This window comes from Hyposmocoma kahamanoa, unplaced genomic scaffold (genome assembly GCF_003589595.1).
Source record: "Hyposmocoma kahamanoa isolate Upper Pololo Valley unplaced genomic scaffold, ASM358959v1 192, whole genome shotgun sequence".
Taxonomy (NCBI): Eukaryota; Metazoa; Arthropoda; class Insecta; order Lepidoptera; family Cosmopterigidae; genus Hyposmocoma; species Hyposmocoma kahamanoa.
The window spans coordinates 5279671-5303470 of record NW_020653719.1 but is presented as its reverse complement, the minus strand read 5'-3'; the positions used below and the strand labels follow the sequence as shown (position 1 = coordinate 5303470).

The following is a 23800-nucleotide window of genomic DNA, read 5'->3' as shown; positions in this document are numbered from 1 at the left end:
TCATGTCAATCGGTCGCTCCGTTTCGAAATGAAAGTAGACACAAACAAACAAATAAAAAGGCAACAGACACAGTTTCGCATTTTAATAGTTATTAGTATACCTAGATAGGTAATTATCGTAGATAATAGACCGCGGGCAATCATGTTTTAATAAGTTTTTGTTAAATAACCCGATTTGTGCATTCCTGTATCAATCGGCTGGTTCACAGAATACTTGTTCTTACTTGTTGAGTACGATTGAGCGTCGAATGAGATAAACGAGTTTATGCATCTTTGTCTTATTCCCGTCGGTGCGTGCTGCTTATGCAATCCTATATAAACAACGTTATATTTATTTTATTTTCATTTGCGGTTTCGCGCGTAATAGATAAGCAGTATTTAAGTTCAACACTTACTTACGTATTTCTCAAATCAATGTCGGAAGTAAAAAAGAAGAGACGGCAATACTGTGCGGAATATATTAAATTCGGATTCATTGAAAATCCCTCAAACTCATCATCGCCTTTTTAAAACATTTTGGAATGAAGCAATGAAGCCTTCAAGACTGCAAGATCATTTGAATAAAATGCACCCAGATAAGAGAGACAAGAATGTAGCATATTTTCAAGACCTAGAGAAGAAGCATAATACTCAGCCAAGTGTAGCAAAACTCTTTTCAGCGGCTGCTAAGCAAGATGACGACGGACTTCGAGCTTCGTACAATACTTATCTCTTTGTTAATTGATCAAAAAGGCAAACCACGCAACATCACAGAAGAGTTAATTTTGTCAGCAATAAAGGAAGTAATAATTCTGTGCAAAGACGAATTGATGAAATGGCTGAAAACATTGAAGAATCATTGTGCAATCATCTGAGGACTAGTCAATTCTCAATTCAGCTTGATGATTCCACTTTACCAACTAATGAAGCACTGTTGCTGTCTTACGTGAGGTTTATTAAAGATGAGAAAATATGTGAAGAACTATTGTTTGCTACAAAATTTAGAGACCGATACAAAAGGCGAAACCATATTCAATACATTGGAAAATGAGAGAGTCCCTTGAAAAGTATTATATCAGTTGCTACGGATGGCGCTCCGGCTATGACAGGGTGCCATAAAGGCTTCATAGTGACCTTAAAAAATAAAATTCCAGATGTCCTTGCTGTACATTGCGTTATTCATAGACAACATTTGATTGCTAAAAATTTAAGTGAACGACTATTTCAAACATTGCAATATGTCATCAAAGCAGTCAATAAAATCCGTAACAGCTCTTTGAATGATAGATTATTTCATCAGCTTTGTGTTACTAATGACGAAGATTTCAACCGTATGTTGTTTCATACTGAAGTTCGTTGGCTATCAAGAGGCAATTGTCTGACTCGATTTTACAACCTGTTTGACTCTGTGATAGAGTTCTTGGAAACTAAAGATACAGAATTGCGCGCATTACATCAAAGAATGATATAGCTTACATGACAGACCTGTATAAATTGATCAACGACATGAATCTCAAACTGCAAGGCGATGAACTAAATTTAATTAAAACAAAAACGTCGTTGCTGCTTTCGCAGCCAAACTGCTTCTACACAAAAAGAATACGGGCAGACGTGAGTTTTATAATTTTCCGAATTTATTAGATCCTGCAGTAACGACGACTTGTTTGCCTACTGCCAACATTTGGAAAATCTCCACATGACTTCACCGAACGATACCAGGACATTTTGAACATGGAAATACCAGACTGGGTGTTGGATCCGTTTTCAAATGTCAACACAGCAATATCACCTCAGCTGGAAGAAGAACTTAGAGAATTGACAACAAACGAGGAAATAAAAATCAAGTTCAAAAATGGCTACCAAGAATTTTGGCTACAAAAACCGATCCCGCAATCGTACCCTGGATAGTGATCAATCGTTCAAAGATTCTTGATAGCATTCCCATCGTCATATTTGTGTGAACGTGGTTTTAATGCTGTGACAACGCTGCTTACTAAAAAGAAAAATCGTTTGCATGTTACCGAACGTGGTGACTTGTGGCTGTTCTTGTGTAAATTGGAACCTGATATCAACAAACTTATTAAATAGCATCAGATTTATCCTTCACTTAGTTTTTATATTAGAATCGATTATGTTTGATTTATTTTGAATAAAATATACTCTGTCTGAATAATATAAAGTTGCGTTTCAATAATCATTCTCATTGGCAGGTGTAGCCCGTAAGAGTTAACTTGAGACCTGAACGCCGTTGTGTACTTACTAGCTAATGCGCTCAGGTCTCAAGTTAACTCTTGCAGGTTATAGTAAAAGTTTCGTTTAGAATGAATGTTTAATCTCCGCTAATATATACAGGGTGTCCGGTAATGAATGTATCATACTGAAATGGGTTATAGCACAGCTCAAGACTGTTCCAAAAAAATGCAAAAAAAAATCTATCCCATGTAGTACCTAAGGAATGTTTTTTTTCTTGAAAGTTAATTATTTTTATCTTATTTTAGGTTTTTGTGCACTATGACTACAAATGAATGAATTTATTTGGTTTTTTGGTGTCATAATATTTTACGGTAACTGTGTCCTTAGATAAGCATTAAATGGTATGACTAAGTAATGTACATTTTTAAAAAAAAAAGTTTAACTTCATTTTTCAGAGAAATAATTTATTTTTTACGAAGTTTACGCGCCTTCTGTATAAAAAAAAAGTATGATAAGCTGTGTGGCCAAGTACTTTAAAATAAAGTAGGTTTAATGAGGATTTCAAAATGGTATCATTTCTCATTGTATCTAATGTAAATATGAAATTATTGCTATTAATGTGCAAACGGAGTAAATTTTACTAAAAAACTATGTTTGCAAAATTGGAACATTTCTTATCCTGAATTGTTCTTGACTATTGAGTTTTGATAAAAAATAATATTAGGCATTAATAAAATTTTATTTAAAACTTATTTACAGCAAAATTATGCAAAAATCCAATCAAAGTAATTTTTCAATTGTTGTCTTTAAAGTACCACGTGGGACCGTTATTTGCCACCTGCACGATAGCCACATTCCGCCCGTCTTTTGTTATAGCCCGGGATCGATTTTTTTTGCATTTTTTTTGGAACAGTCTTAAGCTGTGCTATAAGCCATTTCAGTATGATACATTCATTACCGGACACCCTGTATATGTATATTAAACAATTAAATTATATTAATACAATAATTAATTTAATTTGAAGTTATAGTGGTTTTTAAGTAGGTGAAAAAAAGGGGGCGCTAAAAAATAATTCTTTCTCAAAGTGGGCAGTGAACAAAATAAGTTTGGGAACCCCTGGGTTATACTTGGTTCGACTCCTACCTTAGAGGCCGCTTGTAGTGTATTAGCTCAGATGAGGTTTCCTCTGATTGGCGCGACTTAGCTGCGGGAGTTCCTCAGGGTGATGTTCTTTCCCCTCTCCTCTTCTCTGTTTTCATTAAGTCTGTCACTTTTGTGCCCTCTTCAAACTTTCATCTCTGTGCTGACGATTTGCATCTTTACCGTAGTTTTAAAGCGTCTGATTTCGTTACGGCCGTTGAAGCGCTTAATGCTGATTTACGAAGCATCGCTCATTGGGCGAGTCTTTTGGTTTATTGGTGAATCCCAAAAAGTCGTAGGCTATGATTGTGGGAAGTGGGCATATGCGTGGGTTATTGGATCTAGATTCTGTCTGTAGAATCTCGGCTTGCTTTTAGATAGTAATTTGGTTTAGACTCTACATATTAATAAAGTCAGTCGCAAAGTCCATTTCTCCTTGCACTCACTTAAGCGCCTCCAAAACGTTTTTCCTTTAAAAACCAAGATATGTTTAGTCCAAACTCTTATTTTGCCCTTCTTAGACTATGCCGATTCCTGCTATTTGGATGCTTCTAAAGAGCTGCTAAATAAGCTAGAACGACTGCAAAACCTATGTATCTTTATACATTCATCTTTGGGCTTCGTAAATAATTTCACATTTCCGCAGTCAGCTCAAATGGCTTCCCATCCGTCTCCGCAGGAATTTGCACATTGTGTTCATTCTTTATAATATTTTACATAATCCTGTGTCGCCCTCTTGTTAGATCCCAGTTATCTTTTCCATGATTGATGATTGCGCTTTCTGTTCTTATTCCTTCACTGTTCATGCGGTCAGGCTTGGAATGCACTTCCTATTACTGTTCACGAAAGTAAATCGTTAGCTATTTTAAAGTGAGAGTTAAAGTGCATTATTTATCTGCTATTCCATCCATATCTTATTTATTATATTATAAAATATGTATTTATCTAAGTATTTATATAATTCATAACAACATAAATTTATTGTTATAATTTTTATATTACCTTTTTTTGCTTTTTTGTGGACGTATGCAGGAAGAAATTTCTATTAGAAATAAGGAGAACCTTTTGTTTTAATTTTCCTTGTATTCATTGTGTACAGAAAAAATAAAGTAAGTCGTATTTTTCCTGTACAATAAACTATTAAATAAATAAATTGTAATTTTTAGCTCTTCCAACTCAAAGGCCGACCTCTGCTATAGTGCAAACAACTAGTTTAAACACTTTTACGCATTGGCACTTGATTCTAAGCTTGGTAATCTTTATGCGTAACTAACTTTGTTGAATTTGTAAGAACAAAGTCGTCAGTCGGTATTTTACGAAGTACCTAGTAGTTTAAAAAACAACCTGATGAATAAATAATTCAAATCTAGAATGCACAAAAAGCATTTAACGCACCCATGACTCGTACGATGGAACACGATCATTAAAGTCCATGTACGTTTTAAGTAAAAGAGGTGTTAATGGTTTTATTACTCTACACTACAGGATAGAAAGGATAAGTCGTTCCAAGAGATTCATCATCATCAGATTCATCAGTGCAAATAATATTTCTTCAACTATAACATAACTATGTAATATTGCCCTCCTTGTCATAACTAACGCATTTGCATTTTGGTAACTTATTTATTTATTTTGCATTTCACATGAATAGGTGGTACAGATTTAGTTAGGACTATTTAAGTAGGTACATTTTTTTTATACATGACAGGCAGATGACTCTATTTCAACTGATGTAAAATGGAATTCAAACGTGAAGGAAGCTAGTACAGTGTTAATATAATCACCACCCTAGCCACCTCACCCTGCATGCCTCCAAAATACCCCGTAAGGGTGTAGCAAATTACACTTCAAATTATGATACATTTTAGATTTGAACATAATTGATTAACGTGGATTTTTTATTACTATTTATACATATATTTATTAATTAATTGTTATAAATAGTATTATCTATATTAAATTAACTTTACTTTAGAGACATTAGCATCTAACTTTTTTTCTGTGAAAATGTAATGGACGGAAATGTTAATTGACATTAACAAAATTTTAAATTTTCGGTAATTTTGCTTAACAATAAACTGAAACTAAACAAAAAAAAAACCGCTTATAGGGGGTTGTAAGTCTCGTTCCACTGATTCCAGATATGTTAATAACTCAATTCCGCTAAAAATGGCGATACGTTATTTATGATAAGGAAGGCAGAATAGGTACCTAGACCAAGTCTTCGAGCATTATGTGAAATGATAACAGGTCCAAGTTGCAACGGATCCCCGGCAAGTACTAAGGCTCCGTTGGGTGACAGCAGACCACAAATAGGGATGAGGCAGGCAGGCTCGCTCGCTTGGGCTGCCTCGTCGATAAACAGATGCGTGATTGGACGCTTCAAGCGCTTTATTCGTAACTCTCTGTTATACAAATTGGGAAATATGAAACTGATAATATATATTGACGACCTAGATAGCCAGCAGTTAGATCGTGGACGCTAGATAAGGTTGTCCCAGGTTCGATTTTCGGTGAATAAGGGTTCACGGGATTGCTGGCGCACTAAAGATGGACGGAGATGTAATGATAATCCGGGGGTGGGTCCGTGCTGACGGGACAGCCGCAGATGGGGTCATGGATCGTAAGATATCTCGCCATAGACCCGTCACATGCGGAGTGGGCGGATGCACTTAGGCGATTATCACACTGCACCGCGGACCGCGACGGAGCACTTTGAGTAAACAAAAATCAAATATACAGTATAACTGCAGCGTCCTGAATGAGTTTTGTATTATTAACCATTCTTGTCAAAGAAGGATCTCAGCTACATGTATAATCACTACGGCGATCACGTGCGAAGCGAGTACTTTAAGTGACGCGGGGCCGCTAGACCGCTGCCCCCGCGCGGATTAAACCGCGCATTGACGCAGATCTGCGTCTCCGCCACTGCGCGCGTGATCCCGCGTCTCGCGCTCAGTACAGTGTGTTAATCGCCTTAGTGAGTAAGAGTCTCACATAATCACTGCGCCTCCCAGTGTAGCGGTGGTATCCATGAAGGACTTGGCCCCGGAAAGAGTTCGATTAGTAGGACCAATTTGGTGTACTCATACTTTTCAAAAAATTGGTTCTAGTTTGGTTTTTCTGGGTTAAACCCCGGAGTTAATTTCCTTGCTTTGGTACTGTCAGTAAAATTTTGCAGTATTAAATAAAAAACTATTATCTAAACTACCATTTTATTGATTTAATAATATTAAATAAATAAGACGATAAAAACAACAAGGTTTTAAGTTTGCAGTGAATTTTTCGTTGTAAAAGTATAAAATACTTAAGTTTAAATAAAAATGCAAAGATGAGTTCTCAAGTGAATATGCTTCAATTAAATAAAAAAATTAAAACCGGTATAGATGTGCTTTTTAACGACTATAAATTATGTAGTCCAGTACTGTTCATAAATATTTTAAGTATTGAATTATCCCGTCATTTATTTTTATTTTCATGGCATGAACATAAAAATAAATATCTAAGTGATTTTTTTAAACTTACTTGGCGAACTTGGCGGCATGGGACAGCGTAGTGATGACGATTTTGTACGTCTTGAAGATTTGGATTGTTAACCGCGTAAACGTGTCGTAGTTGTAGCCGTTCGAGTAGCTCATCAGGCTTTCCGGTAAAGTTTCCCTAAATTTACAAATTCGTTTTTATTAGTGCTGTCGAGAGAACGCTCATATTAAAATTCTACTAATAATTGATAATTATAAGGCTAAAGTCGGGTATGTTGTTTACAGTACTAAACAGTATTCGTGTATTGATTTAAAGACAATTTATAGTTATATTCGTGCATAATTTATATTGTCCGTAGAAAAAAACATTAGAGTTACATACATTAAAATAAATTTATTTTATTTTCGTAAAAAATATTAGTAGGTTTATTTAGTATAAACTTGTATATATAAATCTTTATTGCACAAATAAATGGCAATAAAAAATACATGTTACAAAGGCCATAAAATAAAGTTGAGCTTATATCTAGAAGAGATCTCTTCCAGGCAACCCTAGCCATGGTGAATAAAGTAAGTGTGCGGGACATTATTGCTATATATGTATATTGATTTAAATAAATAGTAATGACGACAACGTAAATATGACTGAATATAAACCTACATAAACTGTACATACATACGTACTTTTAGTACAGAACTTTACAGAATGAAAAAAAAGGTAATAACTTTTACACGTTTATTCGTCAGGGGCGTCGATATGCCTCTACTCAAGCCCTCCAAAGCACCGTGCCGTTATGACCCGCTATCTCCTAAATCATACATATCAATAATAATTTGCATACCCACATCGTTAATTAAATAATAGGTAGTCAATTCTACATAGAGTAAATGGTTAAACTACAATTTTTTTGAGCTTTTTGTTATCGACAGCATTTTTAATTTTTGTACGAAAACAAGAAAATGGATGAAGACAGACTGCGAAGACCCCAAATAATGCGATAAGGAAAATGACGTGTAGAAGAAATTAGTTATTAAAAACATACTTCATATAAAATAATAAAATACTAATTTGAGTTAATGCAGGTATACTAACCATACGCGGAATTTAGAGTTCGCACGCAACAACATCTGCCCCTTTGGGAGGTGTGTGAGCATGTGCGTGTATTTGATGAGCTCGGTGCCCACGTGGTCAGCTGCCATATTGGAATCCGTGCACACCATTATGCGGTTGTTTGCATTTTTGTTCACTAGCTGAAGTGAAAATTAAACAGATAGTCTGAGTTCAAAATGTAATGTCGACCGATACTTCATTGCCATCCAATATTGAACCAGATAGCCACATAAAGATTTTTCGGAATTTTGTAATTTTGTTCGAACATAATTTTGACTTTATTGTTGCATAATTTGAATTTCCATTATCATTTCTAATAATTTAAATTCAGAAATACGTACTTTTTGATTTCTATGTGAACTTTGCTGTGAGCTGTAAACCTATTTCTCTTTTTACAATAACATTTACTCTTTAACACAATTAATAAGCAAGTTAAAACAAACCAAAATGATCTTCTTTTATATTAATACTAGATCTTTCCCGGTTCTCAATCTTTAATTTTTAATATACATTATCTGACCAAAATAGAGTAATAGCTACTCTATGTCTTCTATTATCTATCTTTATAAACAGCTTAATCAATAGCGATAAATTTGATTGTTTATGTTGTTTATCCAATTTCTATATAATCTTTTTATACAAAAATTGGATAAATACAATAGTTAATTTGCTTCTGTTAGCAAATTTAACATATTGTGCGGATACAGTTTGCATTACTACGGAGCTCACTGATTTAAAATGCGACTAGAAACATTGTTGTACCAATATAATACCAAGTAAATACCAAAATACCAAGTAAAAGCCGCAATGTATTACAAATCATGACACATACACTCGGTTGCATATTTGTTTTCTCGAAATCGTACAAAACCAAAATAAATGTTTTTAAAATAAATTATGCAACTTCTGATTACAAAATCACTTTCCCGTGGAAGGAAACGTCCCTGTTTACCCGTTTACCCACAGTTATGGTGCTTTTGCAGTTAATAATGGCATAATTATGCATTTTTCGCGTTTTCGACTGTTGTTTACCTACGATAACGGTCGAGCGCGTTCTGAAGTGTAGCAGCGGCAAGTAAGTGAATTTCACTTACTTTGGGCACGCGAAGTAAGTGAATTTCACTTACTTTGGGCACGCGAAGTACATACACTTGAGGCGTCTATCTAGATATATGTCTGTGATTTTTACACACTTTAAACTGCAACTCCGTTCTGGTCGCGCCACTGGCAATTGCTACTACGTAGGTGCTTCCCTAATTTTCTTTTGCCGTCGATGGACTTTCAGAACGGAGGCAAAGGGACTATTACTACCAATTGGTTATCCGTTCCAGGAGTCACCTTCGAGTTGGAAAACTACATTGGGGTTTGAAAGCTACCTTTGCTGAGCTTCCTTCGGGTTCATACACCTGGAGCTTAACTATATCCGGATTAGGACGAACCATTTCCGCTGAACGGCTACCAATTGCTCGTTGTGTGGCCCTTCTTCTGCGTCAGCAAATATACAGGGGAGTACTATTCTCGGAAGCGGAAAACCCAAAGTCTTAAGGCACGTTACCACGACCCGTAATAAACTTATGTAACCATTTTTTATTTCAAAATATAAATTTTAAATTGTAATTTTTTTTTATCTTAACTTAATTAACTCAATTTTCAGATTTCTTTTTTTGTTTGATTTTTTTATCATCGTAGGGAAAATAAAACTGGGTAATCGAACCCGGTACAAAATTTATCGTCAATTGTGTAACGTACAGACTAGATACGAGACAGAATTCTCCGCGGAATGCGCAGCATTCTCGAGCATGCGCGAGAATTCCGCGGAAGATTTTGCAAAAATACATTTCCATTCCGTTCCGCCGCAATATAAATTGAGTCTTATATGTGTTATAGTAAACTTTACCTGCAGGATGGCCTCGACGATGGTAACAGTCTTGCCAGTGCCGGGCGGACCGTGCACGAGAAAAGGAGCAGTACCTGATGTGCCACTAACGATGCGTTCCACCGCCAAACGCTGTTCAGCGTTAGTTTCGATTTTAGGGTTGTAATAGCTGAAAGCGTGCATCATAGACAATAACTTTAAGTTTGAAAACGAACGCTGGCTCACCAGGCCCTAAGCGTGTAACTTGATACCCGATCTGAGATTTACAATAACATCAATTGTCATACGACGATGGGGAAAATATACGTTCGCTTTCCAGCAGTCACCAACTTAGGACCTATTGGCAATTGTAGCGAAAGGGTACTTACTCCTTTTCTAAAAAAGGTCTGTGTTCAGTTGTGTATTTAAGGCGGAAGTGTTGTAGTTATACTTGTGTCTAAACGCATATAACAGTAAGTACAAATTAACACATAAAAGATGTAATACGTAAGTTATGCCTTCTCTATCACTAGACAGACGTGACGACACCTGTGGGAGCCACAATAAGGACCGTCGCAATGTGACCGAACAACAAATAACCTATCTCTTCATTACAAGTCATTAGACTGAATGGAATGTTTAAAAGTCTAGCGCCATAATTGAGAGACCTAAAATAATTTGCTCTTTAAATTACATGTATATACTCACTACTTTATAGGTTTAACTTGCACAATATTCTTGTTTGCGTGAGGGAAGACCCGTTTTACGTCGACGCTTTCCTTGACGACCGAGTTTACGGCCTGGTGCATGCGCTCGAGCGGCATACGGGACATGATGAAACGTACGTCAAATAGACCGTCTATACGGTAGAATTTCTTGAAACTGAAATAAACATCAATGCTTTAATATACACATAAGATATACAAAATCCAACAAATGTAAAATGAAAAAAAAAAAATAAATAAAATAAAAATCACTGTTTAATATAAATATATTTTTAACCGACTTCAAAAAAGGTGGTTCTCAATTCGACTCTTTGAACGCGACAACTCCGGCAAATTTGTGAACCGATTTTGATGATCTTTTTTTTTTTGTTGGAAAGAGGGTATCTCAATAGCGGTCCCATTTAAATTTGAAGAAAATATTCCATCTCTAAGGGTGGCAAACTAGGGGTGCCGGATTCGCACGCTTTCCGGTCAACGATTTCAATAATACTTAGCAAATAGATGTAATTCCACGACCTTTTGAGGTCGGTTTTGTTAGTACTTTGTACTGAGATTATGATCGACTTACAATACCTATTCGAAGCAAACTTAAAGGAGTTGTACGTTACGATATTGTTTGTAGTCACGAATTGACAGGTTAAATACATTATACAGGATTGTAAGAAAACGCATTTGATTTTCCATGCTACAACGATTGCTACGCACGTCCATTATTTATCGTACGGGATATTGAGGCTATGCCCAGACCCGCAAAGTCATCAAATGTTGAGGGATACTGTGCACTTTGATGAGTGAATATATTTTAAAGCACAGATAAAACTTGATGTGTCGTCTCCGATTCAAGAGTGACCATGGTCGAATTTTTGACTAGTCACTAATTCTAAAATTTTGTTACTAGAACAGACTAATTCACGACTTTTTTGGGTGCAATCAAATCTTTGCTAGGCCCTGTAGTTCTAGTTCTCGAGATTAAGGAAAGGTGTCGCTGGAATAAGCTTATTTCAGCGTGGTCAGTAAAAGACCCTTACAACTTTTGAATGGCGGGCCGACTAGTCTAGTTTATTGTGACTAGAACTTTTGACTAGTCAAATTTTAAAGTCTCGAGCATGGTGACGCTGCAATTAGGGACACGTCGACGTGACGTAACAACATGTGACACGACGGTTACGTAATAAAAGCCCTTTTCCAATTAAATTTGCAAGAAGTTTCTTTCAGAAAGATGTTGATTGATCCCATAGATGTATATTTTGATAAAAATAACGACATTTTTATACATTTTTTGTCTTTGTAGAACAGCAATTTCATACTTTAACCGTTTGTAATTGTGCAAGCTTAAATTTCGTCATGTAATAATTACTTGGTACTTGGTGTCACGGGCTGGTGTCCGCAACTCGACGACAAGGCGCCTATTTATGTAATAATTAATACACTATCAACTTACAAAAGACTTTATACGTAAATGAATAAATGTATTTACTCAGGATGCAATCCACTGACGTAGACAATGTTCTCGGCGGCCATGTCAGTGACGATGGCCTCGAACATTAACTCTTCGTTATCTTGCGGCTTTAGGAACACCAGGTCACCTGTGAATCATAATAGGGGCACCATTAAAAGGTGTTTTACAAGTTTTTACTCGACTATGACGAAGCAAAAAGGACTGCATGTATGTTGGCTAACTAGGACATTCGTGGCAATCTAGCAATGACTTGCAGTTTTGTATTTGAGTCTTTTTATACTACTGGTTAGAAGTGTCTTATCAATTAAGCATTGTTTTTTAGTGCAACATAGATAATTTGACTGTGTTTATTTAATACGAGTAATAATATAATAAAAGGTAAATAAAACGAATTACGGATGTTTTATGTTTACTCTATACAAAAAAAACACGATTGATAACAAAAATGTATCTTGCCAAGCATTGATCAATTTTATCAATGGGATTACCAATATTGGCACCACAATTTCTCATTCTACCAAACCCTATATATACCCACTACATAATTTTAAATAAATAAAGCTTTTGTCAAGTTATTATTGAAAAAATATTGAAATTAAAAACCAGCGACAGCTGTTTGGTCATACCTTTTATTATGTGCGTTACTTACATGTATGTTTTAATTATTAATACAAAGATCAACAGAAAAAATTTCTTCGATCCGGCCGGATTCGAACCGACGTCTTCTAGCAAGCCATGGCTGACGCTATGCCACCTATGCCACGGAACGAATCAGCGGACCTCAAGAATTTTTCAATGTGCTTGTTGTTGGATTTTTGTATTAGGTTTTTCAACGACTTTTAGCCTTAGCGCCATCTATGAGAATTCTATGAAAGTATATCGTCACCCAGTTAAATACCTTTACAGCTACCGGCCCTGGCTAGATATGTCGCTATTAACTTTTAATTAAATTTTTGTTGAATTGATATTCAATTATTTTTTGTGAAATTACTCCACTAGTTTGATATAATTATTAATACAAAGATCCAACATTACCAACATAACAAACTAGTTTCACAAAAACTATAATTTCACAAAAAATAATTGAATATCAATATTTTTTTGGGAAATTAAATTCAATAAAAAATTTCATGTATGTTTTACTTTAATTTAACTGTAATTTTGTTATTATTTGATGCAATGAAGAATGATAAAGTCTTTCATTTGGGTCCTGATCAAATGGACTCATGAGAGTCTATCGTATACGATACGAGTATATCTAATTGTAACATTTTACAAAAATAATAATCATTATTTGTGTCTATTTAACATCAATTTAGTTACATAAGTGTACTAATAAGACTGGATCTTAAAAAATGTAGTCGAAATAAATTATATAAAATATTATTATTATAAAAAAAAACTTAATTTTTCAGCACATTTAATTAGTCAGTGATATTTTCTTAATTAGTCTTTGTAAGGGAATTAATATTAGATAACCTTAAATAACAGCAAATGCTGGAATCAAGACTAAACCAACGGATTGAGCGTCATAATCCCGAGATCCTTTCTACAGAACGTCATTACTATAGTAGAATTGCAGGTGAAGCTGTTGAAAATAAAAAACATCGAAATTTCAACAGAAAAGACGGTTTTAAGGTTTCATCGTCGTGGATGCAGCCATCAGCAAATGTAAGCGACATCAAATATCGCCTGGCAAGTCGCCGGATATCGTGAGAACTGCGTGTCGGTAGTGACAACCCTAGTGCACAAACAATGATTGAAGGCCAAGTGCGGGTTACAAAAACTCACACGGCTAGAAGATGTTGACACTCGCCTCTTCAGTCCCTTCGAAACCATAGACGTTGCAATACGTCCGAAACGTCGAGGTAAATAAAATATGTTCTTATACACGATTAAGTCCCGAATTTAAAATCAAATATGTGTGAAAATCGTGAAAGTTTAAATCAATGTACACATGAGTAATCTGCCAAATATGTATAAATGGTTGCCGATCCTTATACAAATTGTCCTATAAGTATATTCATGAACCCTGGGACATTACTATGGACTCTAGAACGTTTATTTATTCTGTGTTAGTTACTATTCTTGTTGCTAACTTGTTAGCATTTAGGCTGCAGATTCGGAACGGTGGTGCGTTCAGCGGGCATACAATGTGTCTTGTGTTGGATACACACGACACAAGACACAACGTACGCGCAACCTTGAACGCCCCGCTAAACGCTCCACCGCGCATCGCCGTAAAAAGTGGTTGTGTGTGTATTGTATTTGCAGTAAAACTACCAAAAGTTGGATCTTATATCGTAAATTTTAGCCTTTACTAAAGAAATCGTAATCAATACAATACAAATATTCTTTATTACATTCTAGAACATATAAAACAAAAGACAGGTACAACAAACGACCTTGTTGCTAGGTAGCAATCTATTCCATATTAGAGGCGCAACAAACGCTCACTAAATATACGAATTTAATACACTTATTGCACTTATACAAATGAAAATAAATTAAATAGACACTTAAATAAAAACATAAATACACATATATGTATAAATAATAATAATAATCACGGAAGATATAACCTATTACTTCTTAGAAACTAAAGCCCCTTTGTTATTGAAAAGACAATGTTTAGTCCTGTTTGTAGTTTAATGCTATTTATTCTGGTAATTCGTTCGTTTAGTATAGTTGCAGAACAGAACGGTGACTACCTGCAGGTAGGTGCTTTCCATGAAGGAAATGCTGCTCTTGTTCTACTGTTTCTACTAAGACATAATTAATTGGCTTCAAACGAAAAATCTGGCAGTGGCTGCTTTTATTTTCTTTCAAGTACAGTACTTAAGAAAAAGACTTTAATAAATGACAAGAGAACGTAATGAATGACGTAGGTATCAATTTATGTACACTTACCTAACATCAGTGAAGGTCGTTTCTCACCAAGACCAGGAACGACCAAAGCGTAATAGTCACCTTTGGCCAAAAGAGGTACTCCTGACATGTTGTATTTCTGTAAATTACATGTTTCTGTGTTTACGTATTAACAGAAGGCTTTATATAAATACGTCATGACAGTTGACAGGCTGACTGATCGAGACCGCTCAATTCTGTAGGGGAAAGCAAAGAGTCTCGTCTCGGAAAAGCTATTGCACACGAAATAATGCTATGAGGCCAAGCCGCAAACGAAAGTTCTGTGAATGGTCATGAGTTTGCAATAACATGAAACTCGTGACGTTTTTTTAATACATTTATTATCAAAAAGTGCATTCTCATAATTCGTAACTTATTTGCCGTTAGCTTTCAGCGAAAAAAAGACAAACTTTTGCAGCATGCACTTCATTGAAAATTTCGGGCGAAGTTACTGTCTATGCACATGTGTGTATTTTTTACGTGCGGACGACGCGACTATCATGAACGCGCGTTTACGGCCGTAGGAGCTCAATAATAATATGTGCCAGACCACACCACCAGACCAGGCAATTGGTCTCAAACTAGGGAACTCCCTGTATTATGAGTACCGGAACAACGGAATTCTGGGGCACCTCCCGGAATACCCACACCGGAACCAATTCAGAAAAGTTAATTTCCCAAATTGGTCCTACCGCGAATCGAACCCGGGACATCCGCATGCAGTGCCCCCAATGTAAAAAGTAAGGCCACCGAGGTCGTCATAAGTCATAATAAGAACGTATGCAATCGCGTTCACGCGCGTCACTTGCGCGTCCTTCGCGAGTGAAAAATATGCCGTGTGTGCACAGTGTTGGGCAAAATTTAATTGTTCTTGCAATTAAAGATTGACAATTAATTAACTGTCAATTGTGAAACAGCAATTGACGATTTATCACTTGATAGTTGCGAGAACCGCAATTAACAATTAATTAATTGTTAATCAATAATCAATCGTTAATCGCGTATATCTACAATTAACAATTAATCAATTTTCAATCTTTTCAATGTTTATGATTAACAATTAACAATTAAAACTGATAATTACGATACATTTATAGGGCATATGGGGGTGGGTTAGAGGGTGGGTTAGGGGGTGAGTTAGGGGTGGATTAGGGGGTAGTTCAGCGGGTGGGTTAGGTGGTCGGTTAGGGGGTGGGTGAGTGGGTTTGGGTTAGGGGTGGGTCACTCACCTCTGACCGCCTAACCCAACCGGCCCCCCAACCGAACCCCCAACCTACCCCCAATAGACCCCCCAACCGACCCCCTATTCGAACCGACCGGTGTGTGACGCCCCTAACCCATATTCGTAATGACACTTTTATTCGGTACTTTCGGCTTTAATTGTTAGTTTCTATTGTTTCTTAGAACAACTAAAAAAATTAATTGCAATTGATTTCAATTGAATTGATTTTTTAATCTGATTGAAATTTAATTGATTAACGCCTAACACTGTGTGTACATAGGGCGCACTAAGGGCGCGCTATAAGTTTCCGGAACTGGTCACTTACATAAACAATATTTAAAAAGTAATTACAACACTTCAAAATGGAACTCTATGGTTGTAGAATACAGTTTGTTTTATCTGACTGTCAATTGTTTTTACACTGTGGCGTCATTTTAGAAATTGGTTGCCTACATCACCATGGATTTAACTCGTGAAAATTTTCGTAGTATGATTTTCTTCGACTTTGAAAGTCGTATTCCAGAACTCTACTCAATGCTCAAGTCAGGATCTGAGTTTGATTTCAAGCACTGGAAATACGACCCTAATGGAAGGGACTTGAGTATGACTTCGAGTGCTTTAAACCATACTCAAATCCTGACTTAAGCATTGAGTAGAGTTCTAGAATACGACCCTAAGTGTAATATAACAGCTCAGTAGAGCTTCACTCGGCTTCTATCTGATTTTGGCGATGAAGCACCAAGCAAGACTATTTGTAGCTGGTTTCCAGAATTCAAACGCAGTCGTGTGAATCTCAGTGACGAATTTCGCGATGATCGCCCATCCACTGCTGTGAACAACAAAAACATCGATGCTGTGTGCCGTGTGCTGAAAACAGACAGGCAAGTGACATACTATGAGATTCGGGCATCTTTAGGCATAGGCATGAGTCACTACACAAACATTTGGGTTGAAAACGCTGTGTTCTCGGTGGACACAGTTTGACCGAGGCTCAAAAAGCGGATAGCGTAATTGGTGCAACGCCGTGCTTACCAGATTCAACGAAGGGACGTCAAATTTGGTGTGGGATATAGTAACAGGTGACGAAACACGATTTATAGTTACGATCCCAAAACAAAGAAGCAATCGAGTGTATGGGTCTTTCGAGATGAGTCGAAACCAACCAATGTGGCGCACGTGCAAAGTGCCTCTGAGCGGACGATTGTTTCTTTTTTTAATAAAACTGGACACGCGGCTTACCGTTGCTTTGGAGAATCGTTGTACCGTGAATAGTGATTGGTACACGACCATTTGTTTGCCGGAAGTTAATGACAAACTCCGTAAAAATAACCGTAAACGCCGTATCATCTTGCACCATAATGTGTGAATGATAATGCCAGTTCTCACACAGCCAGACAGACAAATGAATTTTTGAAGGTGAACAACGTTGACCTTATGTGCCATCCCGCGTACAGTCCCGACCTGGCACCTTGTGACTTTTATTTGTTTCCAAAAATTAAGAACCAGTTACGCGGTCAACGATTTTCATCATCGGAAGAGGCTGTCGAAGACTATGAAAAAATATGTTTCAGAGATTGTCACGGAGGAGTGGCATATATTATGTTTTCAAAATTGGTTCATTCGTAAGAAAAAGTGTATTAACGCTAAGGGAGATTATTTTGAGAAACAATAAATTCATTTCTGACCATTTATAGTATTTTTTTCTTATTCATTCCGGAAACTTATAGTGCGCCCCACGTATATAAGGCTTTTAATTAAACAGTATACATCAAATTGAACTCATATTTATCCATACTATCAAGAACAACGTTACCGTGACAATTTTCCGAAAATGGCGGTTGGATGTTAAAATAAGTTTTAGAAATAAATTGTCGAAACGCTTGAGTCCTAGCGTTTAAGTCTGGAACAAATGCTAGACTGACGAATTAGGCTCTTTTTAAATTAAATTCCTGATAATAATAATTGTCCAATAATCACAAAAAAATATATGAAGTCAAAGTCAAAGTCAAAGATTATTTATTCCATAGGTAAAATAAATTTACACTTGAAAACGTCACATTTAAGCTACTGCTCGTTCACTACGCTGACCTCCCTGAGAAGAACGAGCAAGAAACTCTAGGGATTGCTCTTTTCAAATAAACTTAAATGCTATGGAATACACTTTGAATCAAATTTGTGTGGATTCTGGAGCCATGTCGTCTTTCCATACATCTTTATCTAACACGTAGTCTTCAATTTTGTAATATGATTTTTCGATCAAAATATTTTTAATGTAGTTTTTAAACTTAGGAAATGATAAACTTAATATATGCTCCGGAATCTTATTGTAAAAACGTATACAGTTCCCCATATGATTGCTAGTAGTCCTTAAATAATTGAATGTATGGAGCAAAACTACAATTTATTAAGCTCTTTTTACGAAATAAAATTTACAGTTACTTCCTTCAAATTGAATAAAAAGCAATTTCTCTTTACATGCAAACATCCGTTGTTTATAAAATTTACACGAAAAAATAGATTATTTAATTTCAAACAGAATGTATTGTTAATTTTTTTTTAAACTTATAGTTCATAAGTGTTATTATTTGAAAAAAATAATTCCTTCCACTACGCTACGCTCAGTCGCCTTTCAAGCTTTGCGACGGGTGGACTGCGCGTGTTTTTGACTGGGTTTATGCCACAAAAGTTGCTGTTTTTAATTAATTTCACTTGTGTTTGTGTTAAATTTAATTTGTATATATATATTTGACTTTGTTTTTATATTTTAGATTTTATAAATTAGTTATTTCGTTATATTTACATTGCATCTTTTTAAAATTAACAAAGACTAGACAATATAGATATGCCGAAATAAAAAATAAATCTATGGTGAAGTATGGAATTTGTGCAATATACATGCAAATAATATGGTACTTGATGAGAAGGTTTAGGTGTTCTGGAAGAGAAGGCCTAGGCTGGGTAGTGCCGTGGAGTGAATTCGGTTGCCCGTGGAACTTGGGTTTGGTCTGGGTTTCTGGTAATGCCTATGCTTGGATTCAGTTTCTCTGGCACTCATAAGGAGCACAGGGGGTTCCCTAGTTTGAGACCAGGTGGTTGGCAACAGAACAGACAAAAGTACATTTCCCAAATTGATTCTACCGGGAAATGAACCTGGGACCAAAAGCTACAGAATACACTACGCGGTATTACCAAGAACACCTAGTAGCAAAAAACCATTTTAAAATCGTTTCCGAAACTGGTTCTACCGGGAATCGATAGACGGGGACCAAGATGTACGGAATTCACTCCGCGGCACTACCAGGAATACCTGGGCCAAAACTATATTAGAAAAGTTCTAATTATTTATTTTACCTCGCGCAAACTACGTATCGTTACACTTTACTGTGTACTTCTTATTGTTGGAATTTCCATCAGTTAAAAACAAATTAGTCGTATTGGTCGTAAGTACTTTTATTCTTTTTTTTTAATATTAATCTAAGTGTTTATTTACGTATTGTATAAAACAAATTGAATAAATAATACATAAAAATGATACTTTCAATGTCGCATAACTAATTAGTAAATATTGAAGTTTGTTAAATGCATTTAAAATATAGCGAATAAAAGTATTTGTTTTAATTTTAATACTCTTTTCTACTTCTCTTTTATAGTTGAAAACAGTACTATTAGTTGTTAATTGATGCTATCAACTAACGATCGAATTGCACGATTTACCCAATACTTTCTCTATTTATGCTATTACGATTTTGACCCTAAAATATTATGTAATGTTTATTTTTACGATGGTTTATTCTCGAATGTCTCTGAGGGAACAACAACGTAGGTATAGATTGCAAAAAAACACTTGTGACTCTTCTGTATTCTATATATGTATATTCTATATATATCTTCTGTATATATGAAATTGTTACTAATGCTTAGAGATCAAATAGTCAAAGTCATCCGTGAGTGTTCAAGCCTTAAAATATAATTTATAATTATTTTAATCAAAAAATCGTTATAGAAATTGAAAAAATGTATAACAGGGTATCTCAGAAGTACGGAAAAAAGAACGCTGCTATACGGTTTACCACTTTTCAAACAATACTATTATTATAGTATTGAAAATTATTTGGAGCATTCGTCAGTGCAAATATAACAAACATCGCAATATAATACGAAGTGTACTACGTGCTAATTGTGTATTGTAATGCTCGCGTTTACGACATGGCCAGCGACATTACAGCAGCGATTTGCAATTTTCGTTAAAAAATAATTGATTTTAAAATACAATATTTTATTATACGTGAGAGATACCTTAAGATTAATTCGTGCAATTGTTTCTTCATACCAAAGCAGATTGTGGAAGAATCTTATGTAGTTTTCTTTAGTTACACCAGTTTCAAAAATTTCTCTGTAACAAAAAAGGATTTCGTATTGTTTTTACCTTTAGATAAAAAAAATCAGTATATTATTTAAAGGTCACCATTAAAAAACCGAAAAAGCCACGTTAAGTATACCTGGCCTTCTAGCCGGATTGAAATACGCACTTGATTTCATTACAAAGATTCCTCTGTTCCTGAGAGACGTCTTCTCCTTCTTTCACCTTCAAATTGTTGGCGTAAATGCTCTTGTAATTCTTCGGTATGCGAAACATGTCGTCGCCTCGGCTGTAAACGGATAGGTAAATCTTCATTTAGTATGCCATAGCGGGTTTTATGCGAAACAACTGAAGAGTGCAACTCTTTGCTGGGATCTGAATTGGTATGGTATGGTGTAACGGGCTGTTGTCCGCAACTCGACGTCAAAGCGCCTACTTTCCGTGTGGGATCTGAATTTCTCGAACGATTCAACTTGGGATTCTTTAAAGAAAGAGCAAACAGACATCTTCTAAACTGCCTCGAATTTATATAAAACCCAGTTAACGATGTCACAGTTACAAACCTTTAATTTAATTTATATGAAGATGAAAATTGGGTTTCTGGGTAAAGCTGTGTCATTTTGTCGGATTAATTATTTTTGCCATACACATGATTAAGTCATTGTTTTGTTCTTGATATAGAATCATGTCCGATATATTGGTTTATTCCACAAAGCCCCACTAAAAATCCCCATTTTGGGTTGTATGAGACCATGTAAAACATAGTTGTTTGGCAAAAAAAAATAGAAATAGGTTTAAGTAGGTGCAGAATCTCATGATACGAAATTTTAAAACAAGAATTAGATGCCAATCCTAATTTGGCGGGTAACTACGATTGAACCTTTTAGAAACTTTTTATTATAAATATGATGCAAAAAAAATCAAAGAATCTGTAATAAGTTCACTTTAGAAGTAACACAGTGAATGATGTTAAAAATCACAAATATCAAGATCGTTTTTTCCAATTATATTAAGTAATTATATTATTAAAAACACTTTTAAAATTTCGCAAATGTCGTCAGATTCTGTTACATCTATATTTATTCATATTTATCACTTACAAGCCACCGCCGCGCGCCTTGTACCTCGAGTAACTAGGTGCGCCCCTTTATGCCGCATTAAAGTAAAATGATTGCATTAAGTAAGAATAGACATAACCAGGTAATAAATCGAAAATGATTGTTTTTAAATTGGTTTCTTAAATGTGGTATTATCTCAGTCACAAATGTTATTCCTTTATTATGTAGAAGTATGTACTGTCAATGTTCCATCCAAGTGTAGAAAAATTAGGCACGCATTGTGTGTCTACTATTATAATACGCAGTACGCATATACATATTTTTCATGTTTACAGACCAGGAGCCCAGCGGCCCAATTCTGCCAATTTTCTTGAAACCACGGGTCTTTGTAATACCATTGAGACTTCATTGAGATCACATTGCAATTATGATATTTTTCTGCTAAAATCTATTTATATAAGTTATTGCAATGGCAGTTGAGTCTCAATACGTCAGTGTAATTAATGGCATTCAATTACTAACGATCGATGTTGCCTTACTAAAACTATTATGCATATCTTAATTTTTATCTCGTTTAATCAGCAATTTAGTCTTCAAATTAAATATATATAATATTAATTAATTAGAGATGAACCGGATAGTGATTTGGCCGGATATCCGGCGAACACTTAGGCCAGATAGTCGGATATCTGGACCACTGCCGTAAACATGCCGCGTCTGTTTTACAGGGCGCATCGCCATTATTGATTGGTTAGTGAATGATTGCATTTTTACATTGACGATTTGATTTGTTGTGGTCTCTTGGTTTTCATATATTTTTTTAATTTATTCAATAACACAAACAAATACATAAGAGAAAAATGTAAACAGTGCAAAAGATCGCATCTTTTTCAATATTTTAATATCAACGCTGTTTGTTTGTTGTGCTGAATGCAAAATTTGTCGAGGTGGAGATGGACAAACAGCAATTATATCATTCTTTAGCTATATTAAAATGTCTAGTTGTTGTAAGTATAAGCCTAGCATTTGATACGCCCGTTATTAATTTATTTCAATTTAATTTCATTAATTTGTTAGTGATCTAAGTTATTCTAAGCCATGATACCAGATTAACAAAAAAATTATCTCCTTACCGTTTCATTATTCTAGGTACACATTGTATTTGAAGTCAGTTCAGATCGATCGTGATCGTGTGATCCTTTCATTTGGTCGTCAGGCAATAACAAGTAGTACTCAAAATTTAACAAAGTTTGCAAGAGTTTATAGTGAAAAACTATCTTTTAAAGCTGGTCTTATTTATGAAAATAAATACAAACTTTTACCACTTAATGCAGAAATACTTGTCTTCATCCACCACAATGTGCCTTTGTTGAAATTTGGGTACTAAATTTACAATCCTGTAGTTACTATTTACCCTATTACTATCATATTTAATCAATAAATCAATTTATTTGGCGTACTGATTATGAATATTTCGCAGTTTTAAATATTCAGTCGACAGTTGAAGAAGAAACTACTGACTAATTTCACAAACTTGACTAATAACTTGGATAATGGCTATGCACTTGGTTTAATACGGTGCCGACGACATCAAGTTTCTTCTACCTATGTTGTTTTCAACTTACTCATTTACGGTGGTCTTTAACAACTTGTCGGCGCAGACTTGCTTCCTTGTGTATGGACTGATTAATATCTCGTGGGTTGTCAGTTGCTCTTCTACGTAAACCACCTGAAATTAACATAATAGAAATGTACTGGTTTCACCAACAACCTTAAGGGTGATGAAGTCTTGCATGACTGATAGTGAGGCGTACAGAATACGTAGTAAAAATATGAAACCAAAAACCTCGAGAGTTGAGTGGCTTGGACGAAATTACCATAACTTTGAATGGAGGAACTCTAGCAGAGCCACTAGCATACTTTTATTACTTATGTCTGAAAGAAAACGATTTCCTGAACAGTTAAGAAAATTATTTTAATGCTTTAAACGGAAATGTAATTCGATTATGTATTTCATAAAATACTGTAAATAGTATTGTAAGTATTAATAGAATAAAAATGCAGTACAACGATATCTACCGTATTTTAAAATAATACATAATAAAAATAATACATAATAATAATAATCTCGCTCTCAAGTACGGACTAGTGCAACAGAGGTTGCCATATTACAAGTATATACCGGAGCCAATACTCGAAGATGACCGCACCAAAATCTATTGGGATCGATCTATATCAGGTCTAATATCAGGTTTCAGCTTTCACGGACAGGACTATTCTTGCGAATAAGCCTGATATTGTGATATTG

The 23800-nt window shown here is 35.4% G+C and overlaps 1 protein-coding gene across 2 annotated transcripts in view; it reads right to left on the bottom strand.

Annotated features, from left to right (window-relative positions):
• The window catches only part of LOC113226535 (RNA helicase Mov10l1-like), a 50498-nt gene that overhangs the window by 13515 nt on the left and 13183 nt on the right, over positions 1-23800 (bottom strand). Inside the window, exons 6-16 of one of the 2 annotated variants that reach the window (XM_026459187.1) lie at positions 23118-23221; positions 21535-21579; positions 20604-20723; positions 20371-20467; positions 14856-14952; positions 11964-12072; positions 10470-10643; positions 9804-9951; positions 7889-8046; positions 6839-6973; positions 5525-5718 (exon numbers count right to left, since the gene is read on the bottom strand). In XM_026459187.1, the coding sequence (XP_026314972.1) occupies positions 5525-5718; positions 6839-6973; positions 7889-8046; positions 9804-9951; positions 10470-10643; positions 11964-12072; positions 14856-14952; positions 20371-20467; positions 20604-20723; positions 21535-21579; positions 23118-23221 (1381 nt within the window). The remainder of the gene's footprint in view (positions 1-5524; positions 5719-6838; positions 6974-7888; positions 8047-9803; positions 9952-10469; positions 10644-11963; positions 12073-14855; positions 14953-20370; positions 20468-20603; positions 20724-21534; positions 21580-23117; positions 23222-23800) is intronic. The other variant, XM_026459188.1, reaches the window with a different exon arrangement.